At 39.7% G+C, this 16,258-nt stretch overlaps 1 protein-coding gene across 1 annotated transcript in view; it reads left to right on the top strand.

The window, feature by feature from the left end:
* Positions 1 to 16,258, top strand: part of DYNC2H1 (dynein cytoplasmic 2 heavy chain 1) — a 392,465-nt gene that overhangs the window by 32,130 nt on the left and 344,077 nt on the right. Inside the window, exons 14-24 of the mRNA XM_054015569.1 lie at positions 2,133 to 2,285; positions 2,402 to 2,500; positions 6,266 to 6,405; positions 6,492 to 6,720; positions 7,382 to 7,509; positions 9,460 to 9,575; positions 11,867 to 11,994; positions 13,568 to 13,717; positions 14,668 to 14,873; positions 15,502 to 15,657; positions 15,749 to 15,863. Coding sequence (XP_053871544.1) covers positions 2,133 to 2,285; positions 2,402 to 2,500; positions 6,266 to 6,405; positions 6,492 to 6,720; positions 7,382 to 7,509; positions 9,460 to 9,575; positions 11,867 to 11,994; positions 13,568 to 13,717; positions 14,668 to 14,873; positions 15,502 to 15,657; positions 15,749 to 15,863 — 1,620 coding nt within the window. The remainder of the gene's footprint in view (positions 1 to 2,132; positions 2,286 to 2,401; positions 2,501 to 6,265; positions 6,406 to 6,491; positions 6,721 to 7,381; positions 7,510 to 9,459; positions 9,576 to 11,866; positions 11,995 to 13,567; positions 13,718 to 14,667; positions 14,874 to 15,501; positions 15,658 to 15,748; positions 15,864 to 16,258) is intronic.

The raw sequence follows: 16,258 nt of genomic DNA, 5'->3' as shown, positions 1-16,258 counted from the left end.
AGGGCAATACCGGTATGGGCAAGTTTTATAGGATGCAGACAGGAACTCATCTCAACAGTGCATGTCCTTTCAACCTTTTGCTGTTTTTGAGAATAGAGAGATACGTGAGCCTCTACCTTCTGTGGAGTATTGCAGAATGCAACCCCTTTCTTCTTTAACAGTTTTTGTCTATTTAGTACATATGATACATATATGTGTTATTTATTCTTTAAATGAAATTAATTAAAAGGAATAGTTTAGCTCTTATGTCTCTAAAAACGTAGATCATCAAAAAATGTGGCTTTTGGAATTCTCTCCATCTTTAGGTTTATTATTTCTGAGACTATTTTGGACTGTTTGAAAATAAACAGCTTATAATTTTAGATGAAAAATTAAAAATTCTCTATGTGCATTTCTTTTTTCACGTATGGATACTATTGTTACTGTGGGTTAATGGTCAAAGACTTAAATATTTTTGTTTTGTGAACAAGGTGTTGGTTTACAGTTGTTTAAGAAGAAGCTCACCATTTTTTTAAAGGACGTACTAGAACCTTATTTTAAGGAGTTTGAAATATAGAGAGATTTTTAGAAAGTGTCCAAATTAGTGACATTCATGTATTTTTTTTTCCTTTTCTTCCTTCCCATTCCCTACTTTAAAGGGACATTATCACTTTAAAACTTTACCCTACTCTCTGAATTTATTTAACATAGCACTGGTACAGATAACTCTTGAGATTACTATAAGGGAAAGGCTGAAGAATTTTTTCCTCTATTTTTGCTGTGCATTTACTTTATTCATTGACATGCATTTTGTACGTCATGAGTTTCACTGTTTCCTAGGAATAGTCTGGTATGATCCTCTGTTTTGCTTGGTCCCCTTTATGCTGTGAAAAGGGCCTGAGAGCTGCAAAGAGGCTCTAAGAGCCCCATATCTAATTAAGGAAGGTTCCCCAGTGCAAGCACTGTTGAAGGCAGCTGGAGTGCTGCCTCCAGAGAACCCCTCACAAGCCCTGGCAAAGCTGGGGACGGGAGGGACATGTCAGGGGTGGGGTTACAGCATGAAGTATTGCGGAGATTGGAGGCCACTGTGGCTCATAAGGCAGTCTGGGGAGGCTGCTGTAACTTAGGGTACATCTACACTACAGCAGGGAGTCGATTTAAGATACGCAAATTCAGCTATGTGAATAGCGTAGCTGAATTCGACGTATTGCAGCCGACTTATCCCGTTGTGAGGACGGCGGCAAAATCAACTTCTGCCGCTTTTTGTCGGCGGCGCTTACTACCACCTGCGCTGGTGGAGTTAGAGCGCCGATTCGGGGATCGATTGTCGCGTCCCGACGGGACGCGATAAATCGATCCCCGAGAGGTCGATTTCTACCCGCCGATTCAGGCGGGTAGTATAGACCAGACCTTAGTCTTCCAGGACTAGCTATAGGTTGCACTGGAGGTCTCTCCAGCCCCCAAAATGGCCCAGGATTGGAGGGCACAAAGGTGGCTTAAAGCCATTATGGCCCCCCTTCCCTGGGCTGCAGATCGTGTGCTGCATCTCTTAAGTCAGGAATGTATTCAAAATCTCATGCAAACGTGGCCCTTCTTCTATAATTTTTAAAATATAACCTTAGCAAGACATGTTCCAAAAAACAAGGAAAACTACAAAAATGCCTACATCATCCACGAAAACTGCAAGTCAGATTGTCTGAAAATATAATTTTTTACAATGTACTTTTGGACAGTTACTATTTTCATGGAGAACGTGTAAATTTGGAGAAGTAAGTAGTTGTGGATCAGTTCATGGTTTACTCTGAGCAAAGATGCAAGGGAGCAGAGGGGATGTGTGGCATCTCTGTGGCATTCCAGGCTGGGCATATTGGCTAGGTCCTCCATCTCTGTCAGGCTGCTGGGGAGTGGGCAGAGCCTTGATTCCTCCCCCCTTAAGCCACTCACTAGTTTAGTTACAGTGGTGTGTTACAGAGCATATGCTGCGACAATATACTCCTTCCTGGAGCTGTAGGGAGACAGTGAGAGAGATTGACTCAAAGTCACAATCTCCTTCTGAAGCTGTCCCTTACTATGGGCTAGATTGCAAACTGATGATTTAGCTCTATATTTGTCATTAAACCTTAATATATTTTCTTTTTTCTTTTTTCCTCCAGCATTCGAAAGCTGGCTCTGGGGGAAAGACACAAATAACATGGGATAACCCTAAAGAATTAGAAGCTTATATTCAAAAACTACAAGCTGCTGCTGAACGGCTTTCCACTGAAAACAGAAAACTAAGGAAGTGGCATACTAACTTCATTGAAAAGGTATGTTTTAATAATAAAACTGAAATAACATTTTCTGGACCGTGCTTTCTTCCATTTTCACTGATGACAAATAAATAGTACAATATTTAGCACATTTAAACTTCTTTTTTTTACAGGTTGTAGTTCTCATGAACATTGATCTACTGCGGCAGCAGCAGCGTTGGAAGGATGGACTACAGGAACTTAGAACTGGTTTCGCCAGCCTTGAGTCACAGGCATGGTTTCATTATTGTATTGTAGGCTATGAAGTAATTTTAAATGGAATTTTCAGTAACGAAGAATTAATAATAAAAATGCAAAGGTTCCAAAAATCTCTGATCCCAAGGCAGCATAGGATATATGTGTAGACTTTAAATTTAGACGTGCATTTACTTTTTAAATCAGTGGTCTCCAACCTTTTTACACCCAAGATCATTTTTTGAATTTAAGGACAACCCAGGATCTACTCCGCCCCTTCCCTGAGGCCCTCCCCCTTCCCCAAAGCCCCGCCCCACTCACTCCATCCCCCCCTTTCTCTGTCACTCGCTCTCCCCCACCCTCACTCACTTTCACTGGGCTAGGGTAAGGGTTTGGGGTTTCGGATGGGGTGCGGGCTCTGGGTTGGGGCCGAGGGGTTTGTAGTATGGTAGGGGGCTCTGGGCTGAGCCTGGGCAGGGGGTTGGGGTGCAGGAGGGGGTGAGGGGTACAAGCTCTGGGAGGGAGTTTGGGTGCAGGAGGGGGCTCCGGAGTGGGGCAGTGTTGGGGTGCAGGAGGGGGTACAGGGTGCTGGCTCTGGGAGTGGGATCAGGGCTGGGGCAGGGGGTTGGGTGCATGAGGGGGTATGGGTGCTGGTTCTGGGAGGGGGTCAGGGCTGGGGCTTGGGGTGCAGAAGGGGGCATGGGGTGCTGGCTCCAGGAGGGGTCACAGAATTGATTTGGGGTTCTGGCTCTGGGAGGGGGCTCAGGGCTGGGCTTGGGGTACAGGAAGGCATATGGGGTGCTGGCTCTGGGAAGGGCTCAGGGCTGGGGTGCAGGACGGGATTCAGGGTGCAGGAGGGGGTTCGGGATGCTGGCTCTGGGAGAGGGTTCAGGGCTGGGGGTTGGGGGTGGCCTCTTGCCGGGCAGCACTTACTCCAGCGGCTCCCAGTCAGTGGTGCAGCGTGGCTGCCACTAAGGCAGGCTCCTGCCTACCTTGGCCCCACACCACTCCTGGAAAGTGCCAGCGCGCCCCTGCGGCCCCTGGGAGTGGGCAGGCAGTACATGGATCTGTGCGCTGCCCCTCTCTCAAGCACCATCCCCACAGCTCCCATTCGCCACTACTTCCCATTCCCGGCCAATGGGAGCTGTGGGGGCGGTGCTTAGAGGTAGGAGCAGTGTACTGAGGTGCGGAGGGAGACCCCTGCCTCTCCTCCCCTCCCCCCGGCGGGGCCGTGCTGACTGCTTCTGGGAGTGGCATGGGGCCGAGGCAGGCCAGGAGCCTGTCTTAGTGGCAGCCCCACTGCGCAGCCAGATATCATGATGGACTGGGAGATCCTTCAGGATCGACTAGTCGATCACAATCGACCGGTTGGTGACCACTGTTTTAAATAATGATGAGTTTTTTTTTTTCCTTCCTTACCTGCCAAGTACTAATTACACAGTACTATATTTTAACAATAAGAGTTAGTGACACTGCTATTACATAAGCCAAAGCAAGGAATGCTCTTTTGAGATACCATTTAAGTCAATGGGAGTTTTTCTATTGACATCAGCAGTTATGGGATTATACCCTTAAATGGTTGTGCGCAGTGGGATTCTGGCATCTAGATGTTACCATAATACTAGTAAATAATTAAAATAATCAGAAAGTTCTGGTGACCTCAGCTGCACTAGAGTTCCTCCAGGATATTTGATGGGGGTCCTAAAACCAAACATCATAACAGGATAATGGTGAGACAGGCATATCAGACTCCCCAACTGAGTATCACATGTCAAAATTAATCAGATTGATAGATTAGACCCTTTGGCAGCCTTTTTAGTTGCCATTACCTCCAAAAGACAGGTTTTGAAATTAGTTCAATTATCTATATAAGAGCCAAACTGCTGTTGTCATGAGAAAATGTCTCACCGCTCCAGAAACCTTTCTGCCCAAGGTAAATTCTTCTTTCCACCGTCCCTGGGAAATAGTTTTCCTATCATTTGTTCCAAACGTTGGCACTCTCTTGGAAAGGTTGTGGCATAAATGGGAATTGCTAGAGCTCTAAAGCATACAGAGTATGCACATCAATTTCCCCTGTTCATCTTATTCCATCCAAAATGGCAGGGTCTTAGGGCCTCTATGGAAGCAAGATGTTAAAATCCTGTACCAGTTGACATGCTGTGCATTTGGGAAGCCATTCATGGAGAGAATAGGGATTCCCTTTACAAGGTACTTAATTACATTGTGAGAAGAAATAGTCTGAGCCTCATCCAAGGAAGATTTGCCAAGTGGGTTTCCTTTCCTCTGCAAAACCATCCTTTAGTAGAAAGGTGCTGCAAATAATTCCTTAAATTACAAAGCTTTTGTATCATGTGGGGGGAACTTCCATTTCTGCTTATTATTATGCTGTAATAATAATTACAATTCTGCTTTGTTCTCTCCTTCCACTTCTGTGAATTACTGTTCACTACTTCTCATTTATTATGTATGAGGAGAGTAGCTATGCAGCAGAATGAGAAATTTCTTATCTGATAATAACAAAGAGTCTGGTGGCACCTTAAAGACTAACAGATTTATTTGGGCATAAGCTTTCGTGAGTATAAACCTCACTTCTTCGGATGCATAGAGTGAAAGCTTTCACTCTATGCATCCGAAGAAGTGAGGTTTATACTCACGAAAGCTTATGCCCAAATAAATCTGTTAGTCTTTAAGGTGCCACCAGACTCTTTGTTGTTTTTGTAGATACAGACTAACACGGCTACCCCCTGATACTTATCTGATAATGTTCTTCCGGTTAACAACTCTCCTCATTCACCCCACCCTGGTAGTCTGGTAAATGACCAGAATGCAATTTGTAACATGTGAACATTTTTCTCTAAGGAGGGACTTAAACACAATTGCCTCCTTAAGGTTACCTTATACCATTTTAAATTGGTTTCTTAATTGATGGAGTGTTTCTAGAGCTTTGGAAGAACTCTTCTGGGGGCCTTAGTTCAAGAGCTGGGCTCAGACCTGGAGACTCCAGCAACAACATTAGACTGTCTGAATTCCACAGGTGAGAGGAATAATCCATTTGTGATGAATGAGGAGAGAAACTGCTAACAGAAAAAGAATCATCAGTTAAGAAATTTATCATTCCTTTTGTCCTTTGAAAATTTGCTGCAGTAGTGTAATTGGTTTACAAAGTAACTTTTTACTGATTTTGAACTACATGTTATAGCTGTAGACTTCCTCACAGTGCAATACAACAGATTCCAGTAAAATTCTCTTTAATCACTCCTGCTAATGTGCTTTCATCCTGTAGAGACTGTCTTCAGTGACTAATGTCCTTGCTTTGAGAGACAAGATCTAAAATGTATTTATTAAGTAATACTAATTCTTCAAATCACACAGGATTTTCAAAAACAGGTACCTAAAGATAGGCTTCTAAATCATAGGAACATAGGTATTTTCATACCAGATCAGACCCCTGGCTCATCTAGTCCAGTATCCTGTCTCCAACTGTGGTCAGTACCAGATGCTTCAGAGGAAGGTGCAGGCACTCCACAGTAGACAGATGTGGGACAATCTGCTTCCATAAAGACCTCATCCTAACATGTAATAGAGTTTGTCTTAAGCCCTGAAGCATGAGATATTTTTATCCCTAACAACTCTTTGTTTGCACTAAGTGTTATAACTTTTTCTTATTATCCATATAAACATCTAGTCCCTCTTTGAATCTTACTAAGTTCCTGGGCTCAGTGACATCTTGTGGCACTAGTTCCACAGTCTCATCATGCACTGAGGAAAGATATGTAAATGAAATAAATGTTATTACATTTTAGGGTTTCCTTCCTCGTGATATGAAAGCATGGAGACAACACTGGAATCATCAACTCTATAAAGCTCTGGAGCATCAATATCAAATGGGTTTGGAGGCACTCAATGAGAATCTACCGGAAATAAATATTGATTTAACTTATAAGTAAGATATTTTTTCCTACTGTTAAAATATTGTAGCTGGAAATTGTCTAAAATATTAATTTTTATATGGTTTGTTTCACTTTCTAGACAAGGAAGATTACAATTCAAACCCCCTTTTGAAGAAGTACGAGCTAGATACTACAGAGAAATGAAGAGATTCATCTCCATTCCAAATCAGTTTAGAGGAGTGAGTGAAACAGAAGAAGAGTCCATCTTCACTATTATGACTGAAAGAAATGCACGTGGATTTCTGACTACTTTCAATAAAGCAGAGGATTTGTTCAGAAGACTGGCAGAAGTTTCAAACCAATTTAAGGTTTGTACGGTATTTTGATTGAGTCAGACTTTTTGTTTTAGACCTAATTACAATTATTTTTAGGGATGAATCGTTTTAGAAGAAGAGGAGCATTGATTTTTGTTAGTCTCTGTTGTAGGTGCTGGAACTGCACCCCCTGGCTTGAAGTAGTTTCCATTATATACAGGGTTCACAATGTTGGTCAATGGCTCTCAGCACTCCCACTATAAAAATTGTTCCAGCACCCCTGGTCTCTGAACATTCTGGTCCTGATTTAGCAAAGCACTTAACATATGCTTAATTTTAAGCATATGAGTAAGTCCATGCCTAGTCAACAAAACCCTTAAGCACATGCCTACCTTGAAGCATATTTGTAGTTCCCGTTGAAACCTTAATATTGTAAGAGACCGTCACCCCTTGTTCAAGGTTTGTTTTACGTATCATTAAAAAGTGTGACCATGTTATACCAGTCTATGCCTTCTGATTTGAGCACTGACTAATGTAAAGTATCTTTGTGTGATGAAGAGAACCTCCAGTTATCGTTAAAATGATTGAGTTGAAAGGGTGATAGATTAAGAACATAAAAATAGATTACTCTTTTTATTAATATTAACGTCAAGTAATGCTTCATAATCTTAACATTTTACTTATTTTTTTCATAATCAAATACAATATTGAAAAGGAATGGATTATAATTGGGCAAGTAGATATGGAAACTCTGGTGGAAAAACATCTTTCCAGTGAACAAGATTGGGAAAAAAACTTTAAAGCATTAAAAGGGAAAGGGAAAGAAGTGGAATGCCTTCCAAGGTACAGTTTACCTAAACATTTTTGTGTGTGAACAATGGATGCTTTCACTGGCCAATCACTGTACTGTAAATAGCGTAACAGAAATACACATTCTATATGAAAAAAATCAGGCAGAATTTCAGCAGTGCTTTTTAACATCTGTGTACCTTTATACTTTTTTTAACTCCTCATTCTTCAGATTAGTGTTACAGAACTTTATGACTTTGAGTCCAAACCAACTCCCATTGAAATCAATTGCAAGACTCCCATTGACTTCATGGGAATTGAGTCAGGCCCTTATAGATTAAGGCAGGGGTAGGCAACCTATGGCACATGTGCCAAAGGCGGCACGTGAGCTCATTTTCAGTGGCACTCACACTGCCTGGGTCCTGGCCACCGGTCTGGGGGGCTCTGCATTTTAATTTAATTTTTAAATTAAGCTTCTTAAACATTTTAAAAACCTTATTTACTTTACATACAACAATAGTTTAGTTATATATTCTAGACTTATAGAAAGAGACCTTCTAAAAACGTTAAAATGTATGACTGGCACGCGAAACCTTAAATTAGAGTGAATAAATGAAGACTCGGCACACCACTTCTGAAAGGTTGCCGACCCCTGGATTAAGGCCTGATCAAACACATACACTAGGCATAGTGCTTGCAGCTCTTAACAGTTGAATTGACTAAGTACTGTTCCAGTTAATAAGTACTTGGGACCTTTAGGGCCTGATGTTGCAAACACTTATGCTCATGAGTAATTCATGCCTAAATATTTGTAGGATTGGGCCCTGAGGCCTTGATCCCACATTGCGATATGCCAGTGTGGACCCTTGTACCTGTGAATTCCCATCCACATGGATGTCAGTGCACTGCCAGAGTGCAGAAGTCTGGGTTGCAGATACTGTTGCAGGATCAAGATCTAAAGCTCCAAACCTGCCAGTACTTAAGTATGTACTTTACTTTACTCATGTGTAGTTGATCCTTTGACTTTAGTGACAGTATTCATGTGTAAAGTTAAGTACATGCAGGGTCAGGGTCTTAGTGCTTCCAGTAAAACTGTATATACAGTGATTGTAGTATTTGAACATAATTACATATTGTGACAGACCCAGACCAGAGTCTGGTAGAGGGCAAATATACTGGTCACTGGATGAGTAGTTTTCTGTTCCCTGAGTGACCAGAGCAGGGGCTGCACTAGAGTAATCAGGAACCTGCTAGAACCAGTTAAGGCAGGCAGGCTAATTAGGACACCTGGAGCCAATTAAGAAGAAGCTGCTAGAATCAATTAAGGCAGGCTAATCAGGGCACCTGGGTTTTAAAAGGAGCTGACTTCAGTTTGTGGTGTGAGTGTGAGGAGCTGGGAGCAAGAGGCGCAAGGAGCAGCGAGTGAGAGGGTGTGCTGCTGGAGGACTGAGGAGCACAAGCGTTATCAGACACCAGGAGGAAGATCCTGTGGTGAGAATAAGGACGGTGTTTGGAGGAGGCCATGGGGAAATAGCCCAGGGAGTTGTAGCTGTCATGCAGCTGTTACAGGAGGCACTATAGACAGCTGCAGTCCACAGGGCCCTGGGCTGGAACCCGGAGTAGAGGGTGGGCCCGGGTTCCCCCCAAGCTCCCCAATTTACCTGGACTGTGGGTTCTTCCAGAGGGGAAGGTCTCTGGGCTGTTCCCCAACCCACATGGTGAATCTCTGAAGCAAGAAAATCTGCCAATAAGCGCAGGACCCACCAAGATAGAGGAGGAACTTTGTCACAATATACACACATTAAGCCACATTTATTTGTGCACTTCTATATGAACAATTTTCTGAGTAAAATATTAAACTGAAAATATTAAAGATAATTTATAAAGTATTGAACTGACAGTTTTTAAAGTTTATTATGTAGTATGTATCATAATTAGCATATTGCCGCTACACTTTTCTCTTTTTCTTCTATATTTTGGAATCTTTCATATTGAATCTTGAAGCACCATCAAGATAGATTGTTTAATTGTTAATTGCAATCCTGTGAAGACTGTGATTGATGATCTTATTCAGAAGCTTTATGATGTTCTTGTTCTATCTTTGAGAAAGTCCATACAAGGTAAATAATTTTGAGATACAGTGGTGCCTGGTTGGTGGGCTTTTTGTTTTGGTTTTTTTTGCTTTTGCTTTTGTTGTTTGTTACATATAGTAATCTTTTTATTTAAAAAAAAAATCTTTTATCCTTGGGAATACTGAAGTGCCAAAGTTATTTTGGAGCAAAAGTAGTATGTTTTTAGTTTTCCATTAAGAGCCTGATACAAAACCATTCAAGTCAATGTTTGTCTTTTCCATGTCTTCTTTGAGTTTTGGATAAGATGCTGTAAACTTAATTTGGCCAAAACTATGCTAGAAATAATCACATCTATATTAAATTTCTTGTGTATTCCTCTTCTAGAAAAGATTTCTTGAAAGTTTGAGAGTAGTTGAGGATAGGGAATGGACAGAACTCCTGCTCCATCCTTACAATGGTACAGGGGAATGGTATATGCCAGCAGCAAATTACTGCCCACCGTGGAGCAAGAGGGATGGGAGAGGGAACTGTATCTCGAAGGGATGTCTTTGAGGCACAGTGTCTAATGATGTTGCTCTTACAGACAGTGCTGCTTACACATCACCAAATGCGGAGTACTGTGCCTTAAGGCACAATCTAGCCCAGGGGTTCTCATAACAAATTTTTTGGTGGCCTCAGGGTGCGGTCACCAACCAAATTCAACACCAACTTGGTGGCCACTCTGACAATTTTATATTTATATTTATATACCTAATTAACTTTAGGAAAAACAAATAAATATGCACATACATGTGTCCAAATCATTGTAATTTATTTATGTAGGATTTTTTTGTTTTTATTTGCAGACTCAATAATAAAAATGTACAATTGTCTCTATTCTTTACTGCACCTGAACAGAATAGAAACACAAATAAGGTGCTTTGCACGCTCTTGTCTTTTTTGTTGTTTCTTTTGCTTTTTTGGTTGCTTTTTAAAAAAGACTTGCTAGCTAGTAGAAGTCTCCTTCTGTGAAAAGTGATACTTGTATGTTAACATCACTTTTCACAGCCTCCCAGCTAGCTACTAAGTCTGCTGTGAAAAGTAATATTAACAAGTACAAATACCCCAAATTACAGCAGGTTTACTCAGCCCTGGAAGGCCAGGGACAAATTAAGTCCTGGATGGGGAGGTAGACAACATGGGCCTGGGGAAATGGGGGCAGGGAGTTGCACCTAGGGGACGGAAGCCTGAAGCCCCGTGCCTGGGGGATGGAGCTCAAAGCCCCAGGGCTAAAGCATGACCCCAGCACCTCTGGAAAGGTGGGGAATTCATTGGGCTGCCTGCTTCTCCAGTGTTTGTGTCTCCAGAGGGGGCCTCGGTGGGAGGGGCCACTGCTTTGCCCCCCAGTCACCGCCAGAGGCTGTGGCTGAAAGAAAAGCCTCTGGTGGCTGCATGTGGCTGCAGTGGCCGCATTTGAGAAACACTGATCTAGCCCATAAGTCTGTTGGGATTTATAAACTCTGCAATACCGATATTATGAAGTATGTATTTCGATTGCCAGAGTATCATCGAGCGGTTAGGTTGTCCACAGCGACAGGCTGCAGTCTTTGTAGTTTGCAGTGACACAGACTGGCATAGCCTATTAGCCCTGCTTGGACAGTTTATTTTTTTAAAACAATAATAGACTTAGTTTCCAATTATTCCACCCTGACTCATATTGAGTAGCACCTCACTGTGGGCAAAATTGTATCCTTTAGACACAGCTATAAGTAAAGGGTGCTACATAAACTACACTACCTCAGCAGTACGCCTCTACTGGCAGCAAATTACATGACAGCTTAGCCATGTTGGCTGCTGTGTTTTGGAGGCAGAGCCAAGTCTCTACGCATCTCCCACTCCTTCCTTCTCACCTGCTCTGGGAGAGCAAGGAGTATGTGACTGGACCCATAGTCTAGGTACCTGTGCAGAGGTAATTCTTATTCCCCCTTATTGCCCTGTTATTCATCTATTTATGGTGTTTACATGACTTTTATTGATTTAATATCTGAAAAAACAATGAGGAGTCCTTGTGGCACCTTAGAGACTAACACATTTATTTGGGCATAAGTATCCTCACAACAGCTCTGTGAGGTAGGGAAGTGCTATTGTCCCCATTTTATGGTTGGAAAACTGGAGTACAGAGTAAGTGGAATAGGGAATTAAGCCTGGGTCTCCACGGTCCCAGGTTAATCCTGTAACAACTGGACCATCTTTCATGTAGTCCAAGTGACTGTCTTGCACACATATTTATCTGATTTTAAGCCTGATATCATCGATATTTTTATTTGTAATAAATTTGTTTTCCAATATTCTTTACATAGCTCATCTACATGATATTTCATCGTTTCTTACTGATGCCATGGAAGCATTAATAGTTAGGCCCCAGACTGTAGATGAAATTGGAGAAGATAACTTAAAGTATGGAAATTTACAAGAAAAAAAAGCAGAGGTAGGATTTTATTTGATCATAGTCAGGAAAATATCTAGTCGAAAAGTTTAGTCATGTTTTAGTATGCCTGAGCAAAATACTTTTCAAAGTATTATTAGTAGAGTTTGTTACAACATTTTGTTGTTGTTGCTTTTAATGTTTTTCTTGCTTCTTCCTTGTGTTTTCTGCCATTTATTGTACTATTTGTTATACTGGTTCATAACACCAAACCTTACTAACACAGCAAATTCAAAACCAGAGTGGTTTCCCAGACCTTTAGACTATGATGATAACAATTGGCTTCTATTAAAATGTGGGAGGGGAAGATCTTAAAATCCTTTGATTAAATTTTAGCTTCATCTTTAAAAATCCCTGCTTCTTTAATATGATGCATATTTAGGCCAGGTACCAATGGAAAGCCTAGTGGCAGCTGAGTTTTCTTCTGCAGACCACACTTATGCAGGGAATGAACTCACCAGGAAGGTACCAAGTTGCTGAGAGTCAGAGAGAAAGCAAGTGAACTATATTGCAAGGCATTGCTACTCAAAAAAGAACGTTTTTTAAAAAAAATGATGGGAGGATCACCTCCCATTTACATTTGCTACTGCATCTAAGAACTCTGGATAAATTTGTTTCTGCTGAAGTGATTGTCAGTGAATTAATTACAAATATTTACACTGAATTGTCATTATTAGTCTTCAATACCAAACACTTAATTGCAATGAATGGGCACTTCACCCTTCTCTTACAGCTATTATTTCAGTCACTTTGTCTGCATACTCAGTAAGATAACACTGTATTGGTTTAACTTTGTTGTAACAACTAGAAATGTGTGTGTGTGTATATGTACATATATATTTTTTCAAATGAATGCATAAATTCTGTACAAATTGTTTTGTGGAGGTGGTGGGTATTGGAGGGGATTAAGCCTCCATAATCCACAGAGCAATACTGTGCCTCAGTCTCAGTACATGTTGTCTTCACTTCATTGTGAAAAGAATGCACACAAAACAGGGCATTTTGGGACATATTCTTTAATGTCTTCTTTTACTTCAATTTTTCTGACTTTTGTAGTGTTACTTACTCATAATTTTTGTAGTGATTTTTAACTGATTGGGCTTTTTTAGTGTATGAAAAAATAATCTCTGAAACAATCAGGTGACATAATTTTTTCCCTTATTTTCAGACTCTAAATGCATTCTTCGTCTAATATATCAATAGATTTTCCATTTGTTCTCAACTTCTCTCCTCCTGCTTGCTGTTTTCATACATATATTATTTTTTTTAAAGCTTTGATCCACGTGAGTGGATGCCTGTACCTGTGAGTAGTCCAATTGACTGATTTGGTGTAAGCTCTGACTTGTATTTCACACATTTCAGGATCAAGAGCCCCTATAATTGCTCTGTATGGTCTCCCATGTTTACCTTTGTATAGTTTTACTTTGATAAATATTCAAATAATTAAATATAAATATGAAAATATATAAATATTCTTGATTAATGACCATTGTGTCTTTATTTAAATGTTTGCATAAAAATGCCACATTTTATTGAAATTCTTTCATACATGTATAAAATGTCTTTTCAACTTTAGATTTTTCTCCAGTTTCAAGAAGCTGAAGATAAAAACAAGCTTTTGCGGACCGTGGCTGGTGGGGGTTTAGACACAATCAGCAACCTGAGAGCTATGTGGGATAAATTTGAATTAATGATGGAAAGTCATCAGCTTATGATTAAAGAACAGGTGAGAATCAAGATTTAGTAATTCACTCAAATTCACTGATCTCATTTTGAATTAGTCAGAAGACGCATTTTTTTCTCCTGGATTAACTCCCCCCCCCCCCCCCCCAAGATGTAGCAGTTTAGTATTGGCACCAAGGTTAATGGTGTGAATGAGAGCCTTTATAGAAAGAACATCTAAACTATTGGAAAGATTACTAGCATCAGCTGATACTGCTGTAGGACCCGATCTTGAAATGATCTCTGAGCCCCTACAAAGTACCAGTGAAGTCAGCTAGGGTACTGTGCAGGTGCAGGAGCTCACTCTAGAATCACGACTAGGTTTCACCTCATGTATTTCTTTTTATTAACTGAAATGAAAAGAATATAGTAGTTTAAAAATGAACATTTGTCAACTTTACAATGTTACTACAAATGTTATTAAAATTATTGCATAATATTTTTAATTTTTCTGAAAATGCATGCTAAATATTATGTCCACAATCCTGCAATGGACAACATGCAGGTGAATTGCTGGGGCTCAATGGAGCCAATGCAGCCACAGTACTTTTCCTGTGTGCTGCTGATTCCATGATCATCACCCATATTTTGAACCTGTAGATGGTTTTAAAAATGATAGTCATTGTCTATTTATTACCATTAAGACCTGTAATAAAAGATGTGGGTATAAGGAAAAACTGTTTATCAGACCAAGGTAGCTGACAAACCAGTGAGGAGCAGATGTAAATATTATATGTAACTACAGTGGATATAAAATTATATAAGATCAGGAAATGCATATCCATACCAGATTCTCTTAAAATTTGAAATATTTTAAGGGGAAGAGTAAAAAAATAGTACTCCATTTTGAAAACAAGTGGAAAGCTTGTTGTTTTTTTTTATCTTGATTAGCTATAACTTTGTAGATATGAATTACTGAAGGAATACATTTTATTTTTTTAAACTCGTTTGTAGATTGAAGTGATGAAAGGAAATGTGATGTCACGTGTTAATGTGTATCTTCAAGAACTAGAAAAGTTTAAAGCTCGCTGGGATCAGCTAAAGCCCAGTGATGATATCATCGAAACAGGTCATCAGGATATGCTTGAGAAAAGTGCTCAGACCATAAAGGAAAAGAAAATTGAGTTTGATGAACTTGAAGCCACAAAGAAAAAACTGATGTATGTGTATTTCTTTGTATATAGCACATTATTTTATGGATGTTCTGCAGTAAATCATGCAGCAGCAGCTTTTTGGTGGGTCAGAAAATATGAACAAATAGTTAACTAAATATGAACACAACAGATAATTTAATAAATCTTATTTTAATTGTATTTCAATGTATAGTTTAATCTTCAGGGACTTACTTCATTGTTTTATATAACTTGACTCTTCTGAACTGACACTTGAGAAGTGGAAGTTCTGAAAATCTGTTAGGCTTTGAAGCATCTGAATTTATGCACTAAATGGCAGGTGATTCTATATAGGATACTACTTATAGAGAAACACAATTAAAGATCATTTATTTTTTCCTTTATGTTTTTGGGAGACAAATTAGTACTCTTTTCTTAATACAAAAGAATGGAAAAAAAGAAGAAAGCTGTGAATGCTAGGGAAAGTTATTGCATATAATAATTGTCTCTTATGCTACTTTTTTTTCTGCTTGGGGAATGCAACATAATATGTTCTGCTGGACAGTGAAGTCAATGGACTTCCTCACATTGGTAAAGTTAAGCATGTATGACAGCATGTCCAGGATCATAGCGTCAATATGCAATATTATAACAATGCAATGATCTTTTTATTCAGCGAGGACTGCCATCATTTTGAATTAGAAGAGCCTGATTTCTCTTTGGCAACAGCTGTATGGAGAGATATTGAGAGCTGTGCAGAAGTATGGGCACTATATGAAGAATTTCATCAAGGTTTTCAGGAAAAAGCCAAAGAAGACTGGATTACTTTTAGGTCTGATTTTGTTTTTAAACTTTTATGCATAATTATTGGTTATTGCAGTACTGTGTTATTGTGCTCTTTTTAAAATTTAATTTTTGTATAGGAGTAAGACTTACTTGTTTGAGGAATTCTTGTTGAACTGGCATGACAAGCTTAGGAAGATGGAAGAACACACTGTAATGACTGTGAAGTTGCAAAAAGAAGTGGACAAATACAAAGTAAGATCCTCATTATACAAGGGGAAATCAAAGCAAATGCTTTCTGGTATTACTGGGTAATATGCTTCACTCTTATATTTACATGGAGGTCTGTTTGTGTATTAAAGTGAGCCTTAAGGATATTTTGTGCTCAAAGAATCAAATAATTCATTTCAAAGTACATTTGAGCTTCTTTCAGTGAACAGGACAATCATTACAGTTTTTTCTCAATTTGTTTGAGACACATTTAGTAATAAAACAACCTTAATGGAATTATACCAAATACTAAAATTAGTGTATTGAAAATACAAAGTAGATCTCAATTTAAACAGATTTATTTTCAATACATAGTGGGAAAATGTATTTTTGTTATGTTTTGACAGTACATGACAGTAGGACTGAACAGATATAGTTAT

The sequence above is a fragment of the Malaclemys terrapin genome, chromosome 1 (assembly GCF_027887155.1).
Source record: "Malaclemys terrapin pileata isolate rMalTer1 chromosome 1, rMalTer1.hap1, whole genome shotgun sequence".
Lineage (NCBI taxonomy): Eukaryota > Metazoa > Chordata > Testudines > Emydidae > Malaclemys > Malaclemys terrapin.
The sequence above is the reverse complement of the archived record's forward strand: the minus strand, read 5'-3'. Positions and strand labels throughout refer to the sequence as shown.